Source organism: Drosophila miranda (genome assembly GCF_003369915.1).
Source record: "Drosophila miranda strain MSH22 chromosome Y unlocalized genomic scaffold, D.miranda_PacBio2.1 Contig_Y1_pilon, whole genome shotgun sequence".
In the NCBI taxonomy this organism is placed as follows: domain Eukaryota; kingdom Metazoa; phylum Arthropoda; class Insecta; order Diptera; family Drosophilidae; genus Drosophila; species Drosophila miranda.
In genome coordinates, this window is record NW_022881603.1 from 44,956,548 (window position 1) to 44,980,074 (window position 23,527).

The 23,527-nt window shown below is 43.4% G+C and overlaps 2 protein-coding genes and 1 long non-coding RNA gene across 3 annotated transcripts; 1 reads left to right on the forward strand and 2 right to left on the reverse strand.

Annotated features, from left to right (window-relative positions):
- The first annotated feature begins 3,568 nt into the window (after nucleotides 1–3,568).
- LOC108157942 (BTB/POZ domain-containing adapter for CUL3-mediated RhoA degradation protein 3-like) lies at nucleotides 3,569–4,892 on the forward strand. Its single transcript, XM_033396497.1, has 3 exons — nucleotides 3,569–3,589; nucleotides 3,695–4,097; nucleotides 4,155–4,892. The coding sequence occupies exons 1-3, from the start codon at nucleotides 3,569–3,571 to the stop codon at nucleotides 4,877–4,879; spliced, it is 1,149 nt and encodes a 382-aa protein (XP_033252388.1). The 3' UTR covers nucleotides 4,880–4,892.
- Nucleotides 4,893–13,471: 8,579 nt separating this feature from the next.
- On the reverse strand, nucleotides 13,472–13,914 carry LOC117189935. Its single transcript, XR_004473608.1, has 2 exons — nucleotides 13,638–13,914; nucleotides 13,472–13,565 (listed from the first exon to the last, which is right to left on the reverse strand). It is a non-coding gene; the product is annotated as an uncharacterized LOC117189935 (long non-coding RNA).
- Nucleotides 13,915–17,571: 3,657 nt separating this feature from the next.
- On the reverse strand, nucleotides 17,572–18,089 carry LOC117190487 (40S ribosomal protein S10b-like). Its single transcript, XM_033395554.1, has one exon. It carries the CDS (start codon nucleotides 18,046–18,048, stop codon nucleotides 17,572–17,574), a length of 477 nt encoding a protein of 158 aa, XP_033251445.1. The 5' UTR covers nucleotides 18,049–18,089.
- Nucleotides 18,090–23,527: the final 5,438 nt, after the last annotated feature.

Genomic DNA, 23,527 nt, shown 5'->3' on the forward strand with positions numbered 1-23,527 from the left:
GAGTACCATATCAGCTGAGTTCTTAACTTTGTTTCTCAGTATTCCTAAAGCTTGATAATGTTTTGAGCTACCGTCAAATTTCTCATAAACTTTGTATGCGGTATGCGCAGCCTTCCTCCATGAGACATAGGTTTCATTCTTTCCCTCAAAGTCGGACAGGGATTTCATAATATCAAGAGTCTCATTACAGACAACGTCTGTTCTTATCTCTGCATCCTTGTACGCCACCACTTGAGGAGCGTTAATTTGTACACTATTTAAGCTCTCCTGAATACCCTGTAGTTTTGAAGTGAAGCTCTGTTCCTGTACGGCTAGTGCGCTTGAAACCGCGGCCTCTATCATGAGTCTGAGCTGCTCGTTTGATATATTCATTTCTAAATTTATGTTCTCTATTACGTCTTCCTGATAATTTGTTCCTTTTAGTTTCTGAAATTCTTTTACCAAATCTTGTACTTCCTTATCATTCATAACCTAAACAAAAAATGCACCTGTTTTTATTTATTTCACTATCAATCAACTTGCAAGACTAAATTGTGTTTTATGTGGGGTTTTGAGTTTTTTTTTTTTTTAATGAACACTCTACTCACATGTTCTTTGTCATAAACTATGTTAGTATAGCTGCTTCTTGATGTCTTCTTGTTGGTAGGTGTATGGTGGTGTATGGTGTACGGTTTATGGTGTATAGTGTACAATTTATGGTGTATGGTAGTATGGTGTCTTCTTTGTCTTCCAGATGCTGCTGGATTTATACTATGTTAGTATAGCTGCTTCTTGATGTCTTCTTGTTGGTAGGTGTATGGTGGTGTATGGTGTACGGTTTATGGTGTATGGTGTACAATTTATGGTGTATGGTAGTATGGTGTCTTCTTTGTCTTCCAGATGCTGCTGGATCTGTTTTTTTTTTTATGTTCAATTGCGTGTATTGGTTTTTAATTTTTGCCGCTGGTTCAGGTTTTGCCGTGGGTTCGAATTAGTTGGGCGCCAATTTTAATTTTATTTCTTTCAATTTTTATTTTATTTTATTCGGTTTGAGATAGGCGTGGCGACGGCCGACGCGTTTGATTTCTCCCCCCGAACTACTCTACTGCTCACAAGTAAGTTCCCAGCACTCCCGACGCTCACTGCTCGTTCTGCAACATTGTTGCGTACCCAAAACTCCGGTGTCGCTGGGCAACATCCCCTGTATAACGGCTGATCTTGTTTTTATATATTTTTTCGATCGATTGTGTTAACTTACACACAAGCGCACTGAAAGCATGTCAGTGCTGCGTGCCGAAGCCGTAGGGCAGCGTGGTCGCTGATGTCTTTGGCGCGGCACAGTGGGGACTCAGCCGAAATAGTCAAAAAATTGTATGAGTGCTTTAGATAAATTTAATGTACGCATCTAATAGAGAATTTTCCAATCGAATTTTCAAGATAGTTTTAGTTTAGGAGATATAAGCACTCAAAGTTTAAAATTTTTTCAGTGTGCAAATATTTATTGACTAACTAACTAATTTAGCAAGCTGAGACGGCCAAAGGTCCCACTGTGCCGCTCCAATGACATCGGCGATCCGCGACCACCGCTTCGACGGTGAAGGCATTGCCGAACAGACGAAATTGCTATTATTTTCGCACTTCAGTTTTATTTCACTAAGAGCACTGATTTTTTCCATTTCATCACTCCGAGGGCCATGGCTATGCACAACATATTCAGGATTTGAGTAAACTCTAGATTTGTTTGCACTTAAATAAACTCTGGCTTTACAGAATTTAACCCGGCACACATTGTATGTGGTTTCGCCTAGTTTTAATTGTTTGTTTTTTACATAAATTTGTTGCTCGCATAATGAAAACAACAGTAACGAGCAGCCCGCTCGGCTTCCTTCTCTGAATTCAAATTTAATATTTTCGTAGTCCATGTTCTTACTGTCTGAGCAACCGAATCGGAATGAATGCAGCAGAATAATGCGGCATATTTTTGGCGAGCGCCTCGCACGCTTTGCCTATTGCACAGAAAAAAATATTCTATAACATTCTATTCTATGCACATGTTTAAAAACAATAAATTATCTACATATTACATATTAAATAATACGTTTATATTACATTAAATACAACACGGCATTCTTTAACAATTTTTGTTTAATGAAATTAACTTCCTAATAAAAACGCTGTTCATAAATTATGCAGTAGCTATGTATATTTGCTCAATTAAGACAATATTTTTTACGGTGCATTTACAGTTAGGTAACCAGCTGAAGATAAAGAGTATGTGCGAGAGGGACAGAAAATCAGTCAGAACATGTCGTCGGGCGCTGCGTAGCCACTGCAAATTTGTCATATCTCCGACGACATATCTCCGCCCAGTACATTTTGCCGGCGGAATTATGTCGCTTCCACTATTTAGGAAGGCTTTGTATTCCAAAGAATTTGCGAATTGTCCAAACACCTCTGAGCACGGACTGACTATTTCTAATCAATTAGGCGTGACGTTTTCACATTCCGCAAGGTTGCTACGTTTTCTAAACGAAAACATTTTCATTTCGACAAAATGAAAAGTAAACGGTTGTTTATACAACAAATTGCAACAACAAAAAAAAAACAAATATGATTTCTTGATGTATTAAAATAAGTTTGACACCTTTACCAGGGGAATTTAGATTGTGCCTTCTTTATAAATATATTTTTTTTTTAAAATAACCTCAAATTTGGCTCTTGGCAACAATACTTTTCGTTTTTGTGCTAGCAGCTGATGTAGCCGATTTTGTTATCGGAGTTTCTCTGGTGTCTCTGTGAAGGTCAATTACGTATCTGCGCGCTAGTTTTCGTTCAAATTACGATTGATAGTTAGGCAATTGCGACATGCTCCCACGAAAATTTTAGCTATCTTCTTGGCTATTTTCGTGTGTTCTTTTTACTCTGCTATTTCGCATATTTGTCGCCGGCCGTTTTTTTTTCGACGTCCAAAATCAGCACAAATTGACAAAATTGCCGTTCTTACGGAGGAAAACCTTTCAAAGTCCCAAAACAAGCAACACATACAAACAAATATATCAAAGCATACTTGATTATGTTAATATTTTGTATGGGATATTTAGAAATAGTTCAGACAGAGAACCAAACCGACTTTTTTAAGGTTTTAATTTGGTTGTAATGAAATTTGCAATTATGAAAAAGCGGACAAGATCTTACCAGAACACTTTGTAGCTTAAGCTAATCGTAACAGTTACAGTTCATGGTGTTTTTCTATTTAAAATTATTTTTTTCTTCACTTTATTCAAATTGAACGAAGAAGCTTAACAAACTTGATATTTAGAAAAAAATGTTTCTTCGTAAATGACTGTGATAAAAACAAATGAATATGTACTTTTGTTTGAAATTAAATTGATTTAGCAAAACAACAAAAAACATATGTTAAATTAGATAAATAGATGAACATTTGTGAAAACTAGAGAAGTCACAAATGCATGACATTTTAGAGTGCGTCTTTTTTCCCCCGGCTTATATATGGCCAACTGTCAAATAAAATATTTAATAAATTATTCAAAATTCATATCAGGAACTTCGCTATAGTGCCCTAGACAAAATGATGATGAAAATAAAGAAAGTATCGGAAATATAACTTTTATCGATATATAGTTTTATTGACTGTCCGTTTTGATGTAGAGATAATTTTGCAAACTGATTTTCTTTGTAACCAAATTGGATTTAGTTTTTCATCGTGGCTAATACATTCGTCAGAATTGATCCCTTAGCGCTTGAGGATTGTGCGAGCGTAAGCAACGCAAAAGATAGCGTTTGCCAAAGCTCCAAACAAAAGGGCGTTGGTGTCATAGGTGCACCAAAAGAAATAGCTTGCTGTATTGAAGACCTGGGTTCCGCTCTACAAGACAAAGTGATTTTGGCACCTGCAGAACTTGTGCTTCATGCCAAGCAGTCTGAAGCCATGTCCGGTGATCAGAAAGTGCTGTTAAAAGGGCATTCGTCTCAGTATGTCAAGCTGAATGTTGGTGGTCGCTTATATTATACTACAATCGGAACACTGACGAAGCATAATGATACAATGCTAAGTGCTATGTTTAGTGGTCGCATGGAGGTGCTAACTGATTCAGAAGGTAATTAATTTACATTGAAATTATTCTGTAATATGTATACAAAAATTCACGTTGCAGGTTGGATACTAATAGATCGCTGTGGAAACCATTTTGGAATCATACTCAACTTCTTGCGCGATGGCAGTGTCCCATTACCCGAAACTAACAAAGAAATAGCTGAGCTACTTGCAGAATCAAAATACTACTGCATTACCGAGCTTGCATTGTCATGTGAACGGGCACTATATGCACACATTGAGCCAAAACCTATTTGCCGCATTCCATTGATAACTTCGCAAAAAGAGGAACAACTTCTAATCAGCGCGTCTTCGAAACCGGCTGTTATTTTAGTGGTGCAGCGACAAAACAACAAGTATTCATACACAAGCACATCCGATGACAATTTATTAAAAAATATTGAACTTTTCGACAAGCTCTCTCTGCGTTTCAACGAACGCATTTTATTCATCAAAGATGTTATAGGACCAAGTGAAATATGTTGCTGGTCCTTTTATGGGCACGGAAAAAAGGTTGCTGAAGTGTGTTGTACTTCTATAGTTTATGCAACTGATCGAAAACATACTAAAGTGGAATTTCCTGAGGCACGTATTTACGAAGAAACACTTCAAGTATTGCTATACGAGAATCGAAACGCCCCTGACCAAGATCTAATGCAGGCCACATCTTCTGTACGTGTGGGGGGTGTTAGCGGAACAAGCATGCATCAGTATACAAGCGACGAAGAGGAAGAGCGAACTGGACTAGCGCGGTTGCGATCAAACAAACGGAACAACCCCACATGACACGCATAGGTTTTTTATAAACTTAGTTTTGATGGCGTTGCCTATCTACAAGTTCAGCTCGTTGCTGACTTCTAGCGTCAGTAAATGTATAAAACGCGATCTAATGTATAGTTCATTAATATAATTTTTTAAATAAAAATTAACCCTATCTGAAACTGTTTACAAATAAAATTAAAAGAACCGTCGCATAACCTTGCAAATATTTATGGATACATATATACATATATGATTCGCTTTCCAGTATAAATATACATATGTAGAAACCAACACTGATATGAAATCTTAGCAAGCAAACAAAATAATATTAATTTTATGTTAAAAAAACGTTTGCTCATTTTTATAAAACGATCTTCAAGGGTCTAAAAATGATAAGTTAAAGAATAGCTTTCTACATATACCAACCTTCAAACTTCCGAAAATGTTGGTGTCTTGATTATATTGGTTAAAAAAATTACATCCAAATAAATTAATGACAGACCAAAAAGAAAATATATACCTCCAAACGGAGGGTGACCCCATAAAGAAATGGGTCAGCTATCGCAGCCACCAAGTCATCTAAATACGTGCGGATCCACCTGGACAACCACACTAACTTGGAATAACTACATAACTAGCAAAGCGACATTAACTTCAGAAAACAATACTGGCTACTAGAAAAAACTGTACCAGCACGGAATATACCTTTTAGTGCTTAAAACAAAATTATATCCTGTAGCTGTAAAATGATTCTGTCGCCTTTGATCAAAAACCGCACCCCAAGCAAAGCTGTAGCTTCCTTTATAGTGTAAATATATATAAATTTTGGTAAATATTTATTATACCCGATACTCAAAATGAGTATTGGGGTATATTAGATTTGTGGTAAAAGTGGATGTGTGTAACGTCCAGAAGGAATCGTTTCCGACCCCATAAAGTATATATATTGTAGATCAGCATCAATAGCCGAGTCGATTGAGCCCTGTCTGTCTGTCCGTCCGTCCGTCTGTCCGTCTGTCCGTCCCCTCCAGCGCCTAGTGCTCAAAGACTATAAGAGCTAGAGCAACGTTGTTTTGGATCCAGACTTCTGTGATATGTCACTGCTACAAAAATATTTCAAAACTTCGCCCCGCCCACTTCCGCCCCCACAAAGAATGAAAATCTGTGGCATCCACATTTTTAAAGATACGATAAAACCAAAAACGCAGAATCGTAGAGGATGACTATATGTTCTAGAGTGTAAAATCTCAACCAGATCGTATAATTATTATTGCCAGAATCAAGAAAACAATTTCATTCTTTCTCGCTCTGTCTCTCTCTAACACACAGGTTTCATGGTCGGCTTTGCCAATTGCAAAATTTGAGTTCAAGGATCTCAGAACCTATAAGAGCCAGAGCAACCAAATTTGGTATCCACACTCCTGTGATATCGGACCTTGACCGTTTCGTGTCCAAATTTCGCCACACCCCCTTCCGCCCCCGCAAAGGACGAAAATCTGGGGCATCCACAAATCTCAGAGACTATTAAGGCTAGAGTAACCAAATTTGGTATCCGCACTTCTGTTAGATCTCACTATAAAACGTATATCTCAGAATTTCGCCCCACCCCCTTCCGCCCCCACAAAGGACGAAAATCTGTTGCATCCACAATATTGCACATTCGAGAAAACTAAAAACGCAGAATCATAGATAATGACCATATCTATCAGATTGCTGAATCTGGACCAGATCAGATCATTTTTATAGCCAAAAGGAACAAATCGATTTGCACTGGCTACGCAGCGCCCGACGTCACGCTCAGACTGATTTTCTGTCTCTCTCGCACGCACTCTTTGTCGTGTCATTTAATATTAGCAGCGTCTGCCGGAGGAGAGCCATACTGACTTAGTATCGGGTATAACTGTAGAGTTGCGGTGTCCGCAGCAACTCACAACGTTCCCCCTCGTTTTTTTATTCCTATCTTTGGTAGGAATCTCTTCATATTCATTTGACCTCAAAATACTACTTATCACGCTTTATCAAAGCAAGCTAATGTATTTATGTACGAGGCCCGATGGTGCCAAAGGAGATTTACTATCGTGTAGCTCAATCTTTAAGACGGCTACTGTCAAAATTTCAGCCGAATCAGACTCGTACTTTTTTTTGTGACCACGCGTGAAATCGGGCTTGTCCTCCGATTTTATACAAATGGAAAATAAGTAATATCGGGCTGTGATTCGATTCTCATTTTTGGATGGGAAATCGCGGAGTGAAATTAAAGAGCGCTTGGATGCTGTGGCGACCGTAAAAAATTGGTTTCGCCCGTGTGCCCCGAAAATGGCTTAAACGGAGGACAACATAACAAAAAACCTCGATCTCGTATTGGCAAATCGCCGATTAAAAGTGCGTGAGATAGCTAAATCAGTAAGCATCTCAAAAGAACACGTGGGTCAAATCCTGCATGTGATTTTTGGCATGAGAAAGCTGTCGGCGTGATGGGTGCAGCGTTTGCTCACTCCGGACAAAAACCGCAACAGTGAACAGCGCAACAGAGCTGTGTTTTGACGCTGTTTAAGAGCAATCCGAAGAAGTTTCTGTGTCGTTTTGTGACTGGCGCTGAAACATAAATCCAATGGTAGACACCAGAGATCAAGGAACAGGCGAAAAAGGCGACTTTACCCGGCGAACATGCTCCGAAGAAGGCGAAGACTGTAATCGGCTCACACCACCGCCGTCGCCACGGCCAAATTGGTCGAATTGCACTGCGTACTGCCCCATCTGCCGAATACTCCAGTCTTGGCCCTGATTGAAAAAAGTCACTTACCGGACATACATTTGAGAATGAGAAGGGCGTCGCCGCCACGACGGCCTACGTTACAGACCTCGAGAAAACGTATTTTTCAGATGGTTTAAAGAACTTGGAGCATCGGTTGGTTAAGTATAACGACCTAAAAGGAGACTATATTGAGAAATAAATCGCCACTTTTACGTATTTTTCAGATGGTTTAAAGAACTTGGAGCATCGGTTGGTTAAGTATAACGACCTAAAAGGAGACTATATTGAGAAATAAATCGCCACTTTTCCAAAATTTTGGTTTTTTGTTTTGTAGGCCAAGTACTTATCAGACCACCCTCGTACATTCATATAACGAAACCTTATTTTCAAGAACCAACTAGAAACATAATATCCCCTCAATCCCTTATAAGGCTTCCAGGACACAGCGAAAGTAAAAGTTACAGTTAAATTACAGGAAATGAACACATCAAATATTTTCCTTCTGACTTTTGCGGACTTTCCTTTAATAAATGAGAGAAATTCTAAGTCCGCAGACTACACGAAAAACGAGCGGGAATTGTGAGTCGCAGCTACGGCCGCGGCTATACATTTACACCCGATACTCAGTCAGTATGGCACACCTCCGCCACATTGAACGACAAATAGTGTGTGAGAGAGAGAGACAGAAAATGAGTAAGCGCGGGACTACGCTATCGAAGATAACGTAATATCATTTGTTCCTTCTAGCTATCTATCCGATCTGATTTCGCATCCTGGAAGGTATGCGATCTCTACGGTTCTGCGTTTTCGGCTTTCGCAAATTTTCAAAATTGTTGGTGCCACATATTTTTGTCCTTGGAGGTGGCGGAAGGGGGTGGGGCGAAATTTTGAAATAAACTTGTACCAGCACAGGAGTCTGGGATACAACAATTGGATTCTCTAAGAGCTAGAGCTGGAGTCTCTGAGATCTGAGATCGAGACGGACAGAAAGACATTCTATATCGACTCTGCTATTGATGCTGATCAAGAATATATATACTACTTCATGGAGTCGGAAACTTCCTTCCAAAAATATAATATAAAAATGAATCGCTGCATGTTTTACAAAGTACAAATCTAGGGAGCAGCTGAACCAATTGCGCTAATTCTTTTTTTTATAATATTCCTTGATGTACAAAAATGTTTCTTACGGAGAGAAAATTTCAAAAAACTATTATCTTAATTTACAAAAAGGTGAAGAAATTTATAATCAGGCATTGATTTCCATTGAGGATATGTGCTTGATGATGTCAAACAAGCTATTATGCGAATTGGGGATGTCCGCGCCTAATCGCCCAATGCACGATGCCTTTCATTAAGAGTTACAACAACAAAAAGTCGTATGATCTCAGTACTTTGAAAGAACCGATTCAAATAAATCTTCCACTATTGAACAAAGAATAAAAATAATGTATTTGATAGTCTTATGAAAGTAATAAATGATGGAACTGTAGGGATTTACTTCTTCGACTTCTAATTCGCTCAAAAAATGAAATTGCTCTAGTTCTTGCTTCGTCAGGCATTGCAGCAACTTTGATTAAAGGCGGTCGAATAGCCCATTCAGCTCTAAAATTGCCATTGAATATGCCATTGAAATTCCAATTCCAACCAAAAATTCGGCAATGGCAAAGCTTTTGCAGCAATGTTCACTAATATTATGGGATGAATGCACGATGGCGCAAAAAAATCTTTAGGGGCTTTAGATAGAACCATAAAGATCTAAGGAACGAACAGAATCAACTTGCTGTCGCAGGAGTACCGGAAGCCAGCGTGTTTGGGCCGACACTGTACTGCTTATTCACCCACGACATGCCAAATCCCTTTACGGTCCGAAGGAAAACAGGGCAGGCCCTCAAGGTGGTAACATTTACTGACGACACAGTAGTACAGAGTACTTTAAGAATGAACTCTAGCCCTGGTGTCTTCTTGGTTGGGAAACTCGTGGAGCTGCATACGAATCACACATACCTCAGAGTTACACTGGATGCACGTGTAACTTTCGACAGTCACATCCGTAGCGTGAGGAGCAAGGTGGGTAAGGCCCAGAAAATGTTCTAGCTACTTAAACAAAGCAACAAGCTCAATCGTAATAAAAGTCAACAAAGTCAATGCCATATCTGCCCCTGCCCGGAAGTACGGCATTCAGTTGTATGGGATTGCCGCCAAGACTAACCTCCGCTCTCCGGAGCTGAGTGGAATATCCGTAACTGGGACATCGCCAAGGACCTTAACGTACAATCAAGCGAAGAGCCATATTTTTAAGCTCAGAAGCCACCCTAATGTACTGGTGAGGCGTTTTGCGATATTCAGATACCGGCGTAGGCTGGCCAGAAAACACCCAGTCGACCTGCGCAACAGGATGATCTATGAGAAGCTCTATCCTAGAAACCTGGACCTCCAAATTCTTCGACTTTGAGGACACGCATGTTTTTCTTTTTTTTGTGTGACTTTTTTAACAGTAACAGCAAACAACATAATTTGAATAATACATATTAGAGAGATTAGAGGTGCCTGGCGGCCAGGTGCCAAATAACTATCGAATAACTATGTAACTAACTCCAGATATTCTAAATCACAAAGAAAGCTTACATATTTAAAATTGAGAATTTTTCGCGGTGTATTTTTCTAACATTTTTGCTTTGAAAACTCAGCAAAAGTCGAAAAAATAAATTTCTTATGTTGGTTGTTTGTTTTTTACTGACACCCAATTAATGTATCTATGCAACAAAAACACAAGGAATGCATTTACTTCGCCTTTTCCAGAGTTTTCAAAGTCGAAATTTTTGAAAAATATACCACAAAAATGATACATTTTGAATGTTAAATATTTTTCAGCTTAAGCTAGGTTAGGATTTAAAGCTGCATTTATCTGCTTTTTAGAATTGCAAAGTTCAATACAACCAGATGTAATATACTTAAGTTATGTGAAAAAAGGACTACTTCTGGCAAAAATAGTAAAAAAAAATAAATACTAAACTAAAAAACTACACCCAGAAAAAACTTATTAAACAGACCCCAAATCCTTAAAAAAAAGTCGGTTTGGCTCACACCGGATATGTGGTGTTGCATAGTGTCATCTGTGTAGCTGTAACAAATATGTACATACATATGTATGACTGTTCGTTGTCTGTGACAACGAAGGCTTGCCATAACAGGAAATGTTTACATGCCAGAGTGCTTGGATGTGGGGTTATACTCAAACAAAAATCGATTGTTTTTGCTTATATTTCCTACAATAGTCGAAATGTAGGAATTGAAAAAATTTGGATTGTTCATAGGCGATATCTACAGACTGCGAGTTCAGGATCCCAGCATTGCCACTCAAAAAATAGAGCTGAGACATGAATGCCTGGAGTATTCAAGAAACCTTCAACAGTTCAAAAGATTAATTCATGACTTCTATAAAATATCAAATACTTTTGCTAAAGACGTCGAAGTGGAAAAGCTCCGTGCAATTGGGACACAAAACCAACTTAAATCAATGTCGCAGCAGCGACAAGCTGAGCAGCAAGTCTGTCAGAGCAAGAATTTGGAACAGACAGTCAAACTAGAGCGTTTGAAAAGCGAGTACCAGTACTTGCAACGTACAGAAACGGAGCAGCAGGAAATCATAAATAATTTTTTATTGAATCAATACAAACAGGTGTATAAAAACATTTAAACAATACGGTTTGGATTTTTTTGTTCTAGTTTTGCGGCTGTTAGATGCTTACGGTAGCAAACTAGACTACAAAGGGGAACATTGGTTTTGGAGCAGGAATATGCCTTACGATTTTTGCAATTTTTGCTTTTTGGATTTCTTCCGCAGTTTGAGGTTTTTCCTTTTCCTTATATCCACTGGGTAGTGCAATCAGTTCTTCGATAAATCCAATCATATTAGTATCAGCATCTTGTGTCCGTTCATACATAGCTCGTTGACGAGCTGTCATTAATTTGGGGTCTTTAATTTTTTTTAACTCTTCATCGACATCGTCTAGCTTCCCAGTTTCAATGGCATTAAGCCAGCGTTCTTCATCATTAGAAGTATCACTGTTTCGTCGTCGTTTAATCTTCTTCATTGCATTAATAGGCGATGTTGAGGCCTGCACCGTTTTTTTTGTGTTCGCCGGTCTTGTGCGTATATTTACAAAATCAATGATATTCACATTTCGAGTCTGGGCCTCTCTTTTTATAGAATGTTCCACAGGCGGAAAAGATTTTTGAATCTCTTGAGCGAGGTTTGGCGTTGGCTCGTTATTGGTTGGATGAATCTGTAGGAGAAGCAAATCTGGCTGGCTTTTGGCGTTTTGAGCGTCGATCTTAAAGTATTAAAATTTATAATAGCTACATAATGAAATATAAAATTATTACTATTACCTTCAACTTTCCCCATAATTTCAAGATAATTTCGGCTTTCAAAAATCATAAACATTAATCATATTTTAGAGAAATTGCGGATGGAAGATAATTGCGATACCATAAACTGCACGATAGTTGAGAAATCATTCGGCATCGGTGTAGAAAATAATCCTTTTGATACTTTTTGCGTTCGAGTAAGGGCACTCCCATAAATGTTCAGACACTGAGCTAATTCAATAATGTTTCCAGTAGACCATTTGAAACAATTGGTAGGCTGGAGCTACCAGCAATAACGAGCGGGAGGGATGTGAACCGTGGCTGGGGCCGCAACTCTATATTTATACCCGATAGGAGGAATGAGTAAGAGCGTGAAAGGCGTTCCGTAGCCACTGTAATTTCATTTTATTCCTGCTTGCTACAATATTTATCTGATCTGCGTTTTTGGTTTTCTCGTAATTTAAAAATGATGGACGCAACAAATTTTTGTCCCTGATGGTGGCGGGGTCCGGGGCTAAATTTTTAAATACACTTGTAACAGTGTGATATCACAGGAGTCTGCATCCGAACCGACAGACAGAAATGGCTACATCGACTAGGCTATTGGTGCTGATTAATAATATATATAGTTTACGGGGTCAGTATCGGGCAGAGCTCGCAAGAAGTGGTCCCTCTTTGCAGGAAGACATACAAAAGTCATAAAAAAAAGCGAAAAGACACTTCAACTTCGTTTGTTCTCAACGCGATCTTTGCTCAACCAACGAGAGTATTTTGTTGCGCTCTCTCTGTATTCTTCATTTGCATGAGATATTTCATTGAGGAAAAAGGGTCTTTGCAACTGTATGTCTGTGTGTACGTATTTTTCCCTTCGTCTTACGTGCTTTTTCTGCGATCAAATACAAAAGCAACATCAAAAACCTATGGCAACTACAACAAAAAATACAATTTTGAGCATAATGCTCAGCTGTTGAGCACCGAACGACAGTCTCTTTTTCAACGTGTTTTCATAAGAAAGCTGCATGCGTTTCTCTCGCAGATCAGCATAAAAGAGAAACCACGAGAGTAAAATAATACGCTGTCTGTTGAGAGAGTGATCGATTTTACTTGATTCTTCTCAGTCCTTTCGGCAAGCAGACAGCATAGAAAAAATTGCTTGAGCTTATTTTCGAGCTCTGGTATTAGTTATATAAACTAGTAGGTGAGAGCAAGATATACATATGGTAGCAGCGGTCTATTCCCATTGCGACCATATACCATCCTTTTCTGGGATGTTTCTAAGCCGCACGATTCTATGCGATATTTAGGCTATGCTTTTGAAGTGCAACCCTATTAGCATTTTCCCCACACAGCGCATTTACGGGGAACGGGGGATTTTTGACAGATGTTAAACCTCGATTCCCACTAGCATCATCCACCGTCTACAATCCATCAAAACACAATCCATCGAAAACATTAACAAAGTATTTGCATGAATTGTGATATTTCACAATTTAATTGGTTATAATAAAACTGTACTTATAAGTGGATATGTCCTGTCAAATGTTTATGACAAAATTTTCCATCTCCGCAATCCACAGCAATCTGCGTGTATTTTTTTTTTGAATTAAAATGAAAACAAATGCATACATACATACATATTTTGATTAAACTCACCACCACCAGTTTCAGCACTCTCCATTCTGTATTGTTTCCGATTAATTATTTTTTAATTTTTTTGGTCTTTAACGATTTGATATTTAAAATAGAACTTAAAATATGTCTAGGTGCTAAATATTTTTTATTGTCATGCATTGTTTTTTAGTGTTGCATTTGATAACCATCGTTTAAAGGCGCTGCACACTAAGCACATACTGGGGGAATTTTTGACAGAGGTGAAATCCCGATACACAATGACAACATCCACCATATACCATCCGTCAAAAAGCAAGCTGATGATCATAAAATTACCAAGTTTTGGTCGGAATTTTGAAATTTTCACAATTTTTAGTTAGTAAATTGTCTATTTTCTTGGCTATAATAAAAGAATACGTAAATGGATATTGCGCTCGCAATTTGGTGAAGTATCTGTCGCATTGTTTCCTGGTGCTCATTCAAGCAAAAATATTCTTAATAAAGTGTCAAATATCCAATTGCGTAAGTTCATTCAAACTAGCCGAGGCACCGAGGACTAAAGACCTACGGCCTCTAGAGATCCGGGAAAAATAACGTCAAGAAAACCCAGACCTCGCACAATTTCCAGCGGTGCAAGTTGCGCAACGAGCCAACAAACGCGAGCAATAAACGAAGCAATTGAATCCCACACAGAGGAACAGCCCGGTGAGTACTACCCTGGCGAATTTGTTGCCAACCCAGGGGTGAGTACCGGCTGGATACATAAACGCCGCCGAGAGGAGCTGGAATCCTTCGCGGAGCAATTCGGATTCAGCCGCGAGGGTAACGTGGAAGATTTGAGGAGAAATTTCGCCGAACTAGTCGCCGGGCTCTCGAACACGACGCCTGGGTCAGACTGGCGGAGATCGAGCGACAGTACGCCAGTTCACCAGGATGGGCCAGATCACCACAGCCCGGCACCTCGGCACAAGCGGAGAAGACAGACCCCGAGCTCAGCCTACGAGTCCCTGGAACCACGGGGGGCAAAACCAGCCTCCCGCTGACATCGATAACCGCGGAGGATCTTCCGAAGCCTCCGCCCCCGGAGCCAAGGCCTTCGCCCATGAGACGGATCTTGCCGACTGCAGAAGGAAACGGCCCCACAGACGGCCATTACTACAGCCACGCCGCGCAGATGGCAGAACGGATTCGGAAGTGGGGAATCCAGTTCGACGGGCAGGACGACCCACTGTCTTTCGTTGAGCTACTGGAAGAGCGTGCCCTCTCGTACGGGGTAGACATGAACTACGTGCCGGGAGCCATGGCGGAGCTCCTCGTCGACCGAGCCAACCAATGGTTCCGCACCAGCCGACTACAGAGCTCCTCATGGTCTGAGCTCCGTCAGGAATTCCTTGCCTTCTTCCTGTCTCCCCGGTACTTCGAGCAACTGGATGACCAGATCAAGGACCGCAAACAAGCGGTAGACGAACCGTTCAAGGACTTCGTCATCGAACTCCGGTTGCTTAAGCACCACGCCGGGTACGACGCGGCTAAAGAGCTCAACCGGATCTATGACAGCACCCTCCCATCGGACCAGCTATACGTGGGAAGACACGAACTTCGAAGCCTAGCACAACTCACGATTTTGGCCACGGTATACGAAAGCATACAGGAGCGGACTATCCTGGCAATGCCCATTCCCCTCGACAGATCCTCAGGTACGCGCGGTCAACGGCGCCACAGGCGCAAAGCGAAGGCGGGGTGAATCGGAATCCCTTCCGAAAACCCCACTGGAACACCCCGGAGCCCACAAGGAGGCCACACCATGCCGGCGCTCCAGCCCGGGAAGCTACGCATCGAATGATCACCACCCCTGTCGCCAAACCACACGCGGCCTGCCGCCGTTTCGGAGAAGCTGGACATGCCGCCCGCGACTGCACCAACCCACCAAGTACTCGCCTGCCCGGACTTCAATGTCAAATTCTCCCTGCAGATGGACGCGAGCTACCTTGGAGTGGGCGCAGGCCTCACCCAAGAGATCGAAGGGTAAGAGCGGGTCATCGCATACGTCAGTCGGCGCCTCAACAAAGCTGAGGAAAACTACGTCGCCACCGACAAAGAATGCCTAGCCGTCATCTGGGCGATCCGACATCTGCGATGCTACCTCGAAGGCTACCGGTTCGATGTGATCACCGACCACCTCGTACTAAAGTGGCTGAATACCCTCGAGAGCCCGTATGGTAGAGTAGCAAGATGGGCGCTCGAGCTGCAGCAATATCAATATGATGAGCATTATCGAGCCGGCAACCAGAACGTAGTCGCAGACGCGCTATCGAGACAACCATTAAAAAACCCTCTCACGCATCGAGAAGGAAAACCACGCGACCTGCGCCTGGCTCACAAGGAGGATCCAACAGGTCCAAGACGAGCCCCAGAAGTACCCGGATTACGCACACGAAAACGGACAACTCTTCCGCAACCTAGTACACGGAGCCGACGACGACGACCACATTCCATGGAAACTATGCGTGCCTAAAAACGGCCGGAAAAGAGTACTCCGCGAATGCCACGACGAGCCAACAGCAGGTCACCACGGCGTCCGGAAGACCATCCTAAGGATAACGCAGCGATATTACTGGCCCGGACTACACCCAGACGTACGACGATACGTACAGGGCTGCGTCAGCTGTCAGAAGTTCAAGACCACGCAACGCAAGGCCGTGGGCAGGATGCTCACATGCCACGGTCCAAGCACAGGAACACCATCCTGCTGGTCTTCTTCGACACTTTCTCAAAGTGGGTCGAACTGGTACCACTCAAGAAGGCGACAACTGCAAATCTCGAACGAGCATTCAGAGAACGGATACTAAGCAGCTTGGGCGTGCTGAAACTATTCGTATGCGACAAGGGGGCACGGTTCACCAGCCGGTCCTTCAGTACCTAATTACGAACCGAACGCGTGGAGCAACATACAGCACCGTATTGCCCACAAGAAAACCCAACGGAGAGAGCCAACCGGACCATAAAGACGATGATCGCCCAATTCGTCGAAGAACACCAAAATACGTGGGACGAACTCCTACCTGAAATGACACTGGCGATCAACTCAAGCGTCTCCGAGACGACCGGATTCAGCCCCGCGCTCCTCCTGCAAGGAAGGGAACCCCGGCTCCCCGGCGCTCTATACGATGAAGTCACGCCCGGGACAGGAAGCACTCCAGAAACGGCCACCAACAAAGCAGCGAGGCTCAAAGAAGTATTCGCCATCGTGCGGAACAACATCCAGAGAGCCAGCAAAGAGCAAGGGATAGATTATTACCTCCGCCGGCGACTATGGCGCCCCGCCACCGCTCTCGAACGCCACTGAGGGCTTCGCAGCAAAACTAGCCCCCAAGTTCGACGGCCTCTACCGAGTCAAAGCTTCCCGTCACCGAATATCGCCAAGTTGCAATATTGCGAAAGCCGGATGCAGAAAGTCGCGAATATCAACGACCTGAGGGAATTCCACGATCATGAGTCCGAAGAACCCGCTGAGAATGCAGATATCGACGAGGAAAGCAACGAGACATTAACCCGACGTCCCAACCACGGCACCGCAGAGTCAGCAAAACCCGGGATACCCGGCCAAAAAGACAGCATCGGCAAAAAGCGAGCCCGATGCCATAATACCGCCGAGAATACAAGCGCATCGAACCGCGTGACCACCAATTAATCGAACAGCGCTGACGCCAGCAAGAGAAGTAACGTAACGCTCACGACCGCGCGCCCCACAAATCCGGTGATGAAGCGAATAGAACGCGGAATCCCCAACGCAGACCACAGAAGAAAACACGACGCCGAGCCACAACCGGCGACACCGCCGAAGAGGGGTCTCCCATCGATCACCCGACCGAAACACTCGGCTCCCCTCCGCCGTCACCCAACGTAAGAAAACATACAAGCTGATGACTCTTCTTGTCCTCGCGGCCTCCACACACGTGTCGGTCAAACTAAACGGTTACTCCTCTGCCGCACGACCGAATCCGCCACGGAACTCAACCTCTCCAGCGCCGGGTCCAACGTCTCCCTTCTTGTCGACACCGCTGCCGCCGGGGGCGCGTCTGTAAGCCGAGCGATCCTCGCCAGTCTTGGAGGCATCACCAGTACCGCGTGGACCGCCAGCAGCTGGGCGTGGGCGCACAGTTTCAGAGCGAGCAGGGCGCTGCAGGGTCGAGGGCACGATCTCTGGGTGCAGGTAGCTGCGGAGCTCATCAATGCCCTCGTTGGTCAAATACCAGTAGTAGTGTCTCCAAGCAAACTGCTCCTTGACAAGGCCGCGAGAATGCAGCGACTGCAATGCCTTAATGACATGAAGGTTGGGAATTGACTCCAGCTCGGGGTGCTTCTGTGCATGGAAATCCTTTTTCGCCACAATGGCGCCCTCTTTGAAGAGGTACTCGTAGATGGCGACACGATGGGCCTTTGGCATGAACATGTTTGCGTCTTCTATGTAGTGGAGACCGGAAAGAAAAAAAAACGAGGGGGAACGTTGTGAGTTGCTGCGGACACCGCAACTCTACAGTTATACCCGATACTAAGTCAGTATGGCTCTCCTCCGGCAGACGCTGCTAATATTAAATGACACGACAAAGAGTGCGTGCGAGAGAGACAGAAAATCAGTCTGAGCGTGACGTCGGGCGCTGCGTAGCCAGTGCAAATCGATTTGTTCCTTTTGGCTATAAAAATTATCTGATCTGGTCCAGATTCAGCAATCTGATAGATATGGTCATTATCTATGATTCTGCGTTTTTAGTTTTCTCGAATGTGCAATATTGTGGATGCAACAGATTTTCGTCCTTTGTGGGGGCGGAAGGGGGTGGGGCGAAATTCTGAGATAACCGTTTTATAGTGAGATCTAACAGAAGTGCGGATACCAAATTTGGTTACTCTAGCCTTAATAGTCTCTGAGATTTGTGGATGCCCCAGATTTTCGTTCTTTGCGGGGGCGGAAGGGGGTGTGGCGAAATTTGGACACGAAACGGTCAAGGTCCGATATCACAGGAGTGTGGATACCAAATTTGGTTGCTCTGGCTCTTATAGGTTCTGAGATCCTTGAACTCATATTTTGCAATTGGCAAAACCGACCATGAAACCTGTGTGTTAGAGAGAGACAGAGCGAGAAAGAATGAAATTGTTTTCTTGATTCTGGCTATAATAATTATACGATCTGGTTGAGATCTTACATTCTAAAACATATAGTCATCCTCTACGATTCTGCGTTTTTGGTTTTATCGTATCTTTAAAAATGTGGATGCCACAGATTTTCGTCCTTTGTGGGGGCGGAAGTGGGCGGGGCGAAGTTTTGAAATATTTTTGTAGCAGTGACATATCACAGAGGTCTGGATACAAAACATCGTTGCTCTAGCTCTTATAGTCTTTGAGCACTAGGCGCTGAAGGGGACGGACAGACGGACAGACGGACGGACGGACAGACGGACATACAGACATGGCTCAATCGACTCGGCTATTGATGCTGATCAAGAATATATATACTTTATGGGGTCGGAAACGATTCCTTCTGGACGTTAAACACATCCACTTTTACCACAAATATAATATACCCCAATACTCATTTTGAGTATCGGGTATAAAAACAAATTTGTGGGCCCCATTGCACCTACGGCAGGGCGGTTGTGCACTGCTATCATTGGTCATGGTAGATCCTTGTTGATGACTTGTCTTGTGGCTATTTGGGATGCTGTCAAGCATCTCTCCACCCCCGCTGGTGCGACCGTTTGATTACTCCCGTACGCGTACGGGTCCGAAATATTTCGACTCGTACTTGGGTAATACTGTGCAGTCGGGGCGCGAATGAAGGGGTTTTGCCCATGCAGGTTGGTACCCGGCACCGGTGCGGCCATTGGATACCACATAGCGCCGACTGGCTTTGTCTCGTTCGGATTCAGCCCAGTAGGCATTCCAATCCGCGTTGCTTCCGTGGGGCCTGACATGTGGACTCCGGTCCAGTTGGGAACTGCTCTGTCCCAGCCACCGTTGGTTACCGCGTCAGGATGGAGCGCATTCCCTCGAAGGCCGTGGCGTACGTCGGCCTTCCTAATGCATCCGCTCTCTGCTGAGCGAACGTTTCCCAGTTATCTAAAAGGCTCGTTCTTGGTGAAAAAGCTTGATCCACCCCTCCTCCTTGGTTGGTATGCTCTGGTACTTGATGACTTTTCGGGACTGTGGTGGACACGTTAGGTGCGGCCGTTGTTGCCGCCGAGATCACATCTATATACGTATCCCTAACGCGATGAGTTTCCCTTGCACCTCCCACAGCCTCAGAACACGCACCACGCATCTTTTCCGGCTCATATAGTTAGCCTTTCTGTCCAACTGTATGACGATATCTCACCTGCAAAGTCGAATCCCTCGTGACGCAGCTGACTACGTCGCACGCCGATCTTCTTTCTGTCGGTCGTAATTATTCGACTTGCTCTCCGTTGAGCAGGAAAAGTTTTTTAGAATATTGCCGCGCCGGGCAACGCCTCCAAATCTGGGGCCGTACGTTTGATAAGCTTCCCGCGTTCAATAGGGCTCCCGTGGTTTGTTCTTCAAGTTGGTTTTATTCAGGTGTGGTTTACAAATATCGGGGCAGGGTATTAAACTATTGGAAGCTAGAGCTAAAAAACTTGTACCGCTTCAGTAAACTTTTTACGCTGCCTTTCTTTTCGTTCTTCCTCTTTCTTGCCTATAGTTCGCCCGTTCTGTGCTGTTAACGTACGCGCTGTTAATGTCTGTGTTGTTATTTTTGATATTAAGAGCTGCCACTGCGGTTTCTGCCGTAACACAAGAGCTGGACTATATTTTTATACCCGATACTCAAAATGAGTATTGGGGTATATTAGATTTGTGGTAAAAGTGGATTTGTGTAACGTCCAGAAGGAATCGTTTCCGACCCCATAAAGTATATATATTCTTGATCAGCATCAATAGCCGAGTCGATTGAGCCCTGTCTGTCTGTCCGTCCCTATCAGCGCCTAGTGCTCAAAGACTATACGAGCTACAGCAAAGACATTTTATATCCAGACTTTTGTGATATGTCACTGTTACAAGAATATTTCAAAAAATTGCCCCGCCTACTTCCGCCTCCACAAAGGACAAAAATCTGTGGCATCCACAATTTCAAAGATACGAGAAAACTGAAAACGCAGAATCGTAGAGGATAACTATTTGTTCTAGAGTGTAAAATCTGAACCAGAACTTATAATTATTATAGCCAGATTCAAGAACACAATTTCATTCTCTCTCGCTCTGTCTCTCTCTAACACACAGGTTTCATGGTCGGTTTTGCCAATTGCAAAATGTGAGTTCAAGGATCTCAGAACCTATAAGATCCAGAGCAAGCAAATTTGGTATCCACACTCCTGTGATATAGGACCTTGACCGTTTGGTCTCAAAATTTCGCCACACCCCCTTCCGCCCCCGCAAAGGACGAAAATCTGGGGCATCCACAAATCTCAGAGACTATTAAGGCTAGAGTAACCAAATTAGGTATCCACACTTCTGTTAGATCTCACTATTAAACGTATATCTTAAAATTTCGTCCCACCCCTTTCCGCCACCACAAAGGACGAAAATCTATGGTATACACAATATTGAAGATTCGAGAAAACTTAAAACGCACAATCATAGAGAATGACCATATCTATCCGGTTGCTGAATCTGGATCAGATAGGATCGATTTTATAGCCAAAAGGAACAAATCAATTTGCAGTGGCTACGCAGCGCCCGACGTCACGCTCAGACTGATTTTCTGTCTCTCTCGCACGCACTCTTTGTCGTGTCGTTTAATATTAGCGGCGTCTGCCGGAGGAGAGCCATACTGACTAAGTATCGGGTGTAAATGTAGAGTTGCGGTCTCCGCAGCAACTCACAACGTTCCCCCTCGTTTAAGTTCATTTTTGTAAGTTGACAGACTGACCTTGTATTCGGCCCAGTACCGCTCAACGTTCTCAGCCTTAGCTTTGTTAAAGAGTCTCCGGGAGGCTTTCCGGAGTTCCCTCAGTTTATGAGTCCACCATTCAGGTTTCATCCGGCATCTGCTCTTGCCAGAGAGCAGGATTTATCGAGCGCCTTATTGCAGGCTTCGGTGAATGTTTTAACGAGAGAAGACGTGGCCTCCTTGGAAATCTCCTCCTCAAGTGGAATCTCAGGGAGAACACGACTGAGGTGGTCTGAGTACCGAGTCCAGTCCTCCTGCCTCCGTTTCACGTGGCAATCCGATGTCTTACACTTTCCTGCCTGCGCTCAGTGTTCGGTTTTCGGGTCAATGGGACATTTCCGAAAGAGAGTCGCTTCGTTGCTTTGGTTCGCTACGGATCTCACGGTGTGGCCGGCCGAGCGGCGTTCTCTCTCCCTTTTCGTGGGCTGCCGCTTCTTCTTCGGTGTGGGTGAGCTGGCCGTCTGGCGGGTTTTTGGCTATGTCTATGCAAAATAAAAACTTGCTTATTGGGCTCCTAAAAGTGTTATAATTGCGACTTCAGTACCGGATACTAAAGGTTTGCTTAACTACGAGATACTGCGGCTTAGAGTGACTTAATATTATATGCCTTATACTAATTATAAGTGAAATGGCTTATAAATGTGAGGCTCCCAATATGGATCCTGACAATGACAACCAAACAGCAGCAGAGGAACAGCTGATTAGCAGCAACAGCAGTAGTAACAGCAGCAGATCAACAGCGGACAGAGAAGAAAAGGAACCGAGCGAAGCAGTGAAAAGGAGAGAACAGCAGCATACGGACGCGACTCAAGCAGCAGCAGAAAATCAGCAGAAATAAGCCGTAACATTAAGAACTTTTGTAAGCACACATGCCACGCCACCGCGATAATAATACGAATAAACAATACTCTAAATAATATCTTACATTTGGGGGCTCAACCAGTCGTGTCTCATGTCTCAGAAGCCGGCAGCAGACGAAGCGAGACGGAAAAGCAAAAATTCGGTGCAAAAAAACTGCGCATTAGACTCTCAGAAGCCGCAAGCAGAGGAAGCGAGACAGCGAGTGGGTGAAAAGAAGAACCGAGAAAAAAGGGTTGTTTCAAGCCGGCTGCCCACAAGAGTATTGCGCAGTATAATTATAATGGAAAATACAAGTGGACCACCAGCCGGGAATATGCAGCAAAACGCGAACGAGGAAGCGATGAGGTCAACACTCCTAGAAGAAAACACACAAACGCTCCAACAGCTGGTTCAACTGCTCTCGATGAAAATAAATGCTGATGAAATAGACAAGAAAAATGATGCAAAGCTGGTAGTAGAAAATTTTGCCAAAATTATTCCAGAATTCAACGGAGAAAATATGTCGGTACAGCAGTGGTTTATTAACTTCGAGCTAAACGCTGAAGCATACGGACTAAAGAACAAACAAAAATACGTGCAAGCCCGAGCAAAAATGACAGGTACAGCCGCTCTTTTTCTCGAGTCCAAAGCAGTGTATGAGTACGGCCAATTGCGTCACCAACTTTTACAGGAGTTTGAGTGTGAGCGTTTATGCAGTGCGCAAATTCACAATCAATTGTCTATGCGAGTGAAGATGGCCGGCGAAAGTTTTCACGAATATATACTACAGATGAAACGCATTGCTGCACGTGGGACAACAGACACGGAGGCGGTGATTCGTTACATGGTCGACGGACTGAATTTAAAAACGGATTATAAGTACACCTTGTATGGATGCAGCTCATACAAGCAGCTGCGAGAGAAGTACGAAATCTACGAAAGAACGCTCGCGGTTGATGGGGGTTTGGCCCCGAAACAAAAAGACTCACAGCCGTTCGGAAAGAAGTCGAATTTCACCAAATATGAAAGGAAGCAACACTGCTACAATTGTGGATCCCAGGAGCATCCACGCAAGGATTGCCGAGCTGCATTAAAGTGTTTCCGCTGCAATCAGACTGGACACATGTCTAAG

Coding starts and splice junctions, on each gene's coding strand:
- LOC108157942 (XM_033396497.1), top strand. CDS start 3,569: ATGATGATGAAAATAAAGAAA. Junction 3,590..3,694: donor TGATGATGAAAATAAAGAAA/GTATCGGAAATA, acceptor AATTGGATTTAG/TTTTTCATCGTGGCTAATAC. Junction 4,098..4,154: donor GGTGCTAACTGATTCAGAAG/GTAATTAATTTA, acceptor TTCACGTTGCAG/GTTGGATACTAATAGATCGC.
- LOC117190487 (XM_033395554.1), bottom strand. CDS start 18,048: ATGTTCATGCCAAAGGCCCATCGTGTCGCCATCTACGAGTACCTCTTC.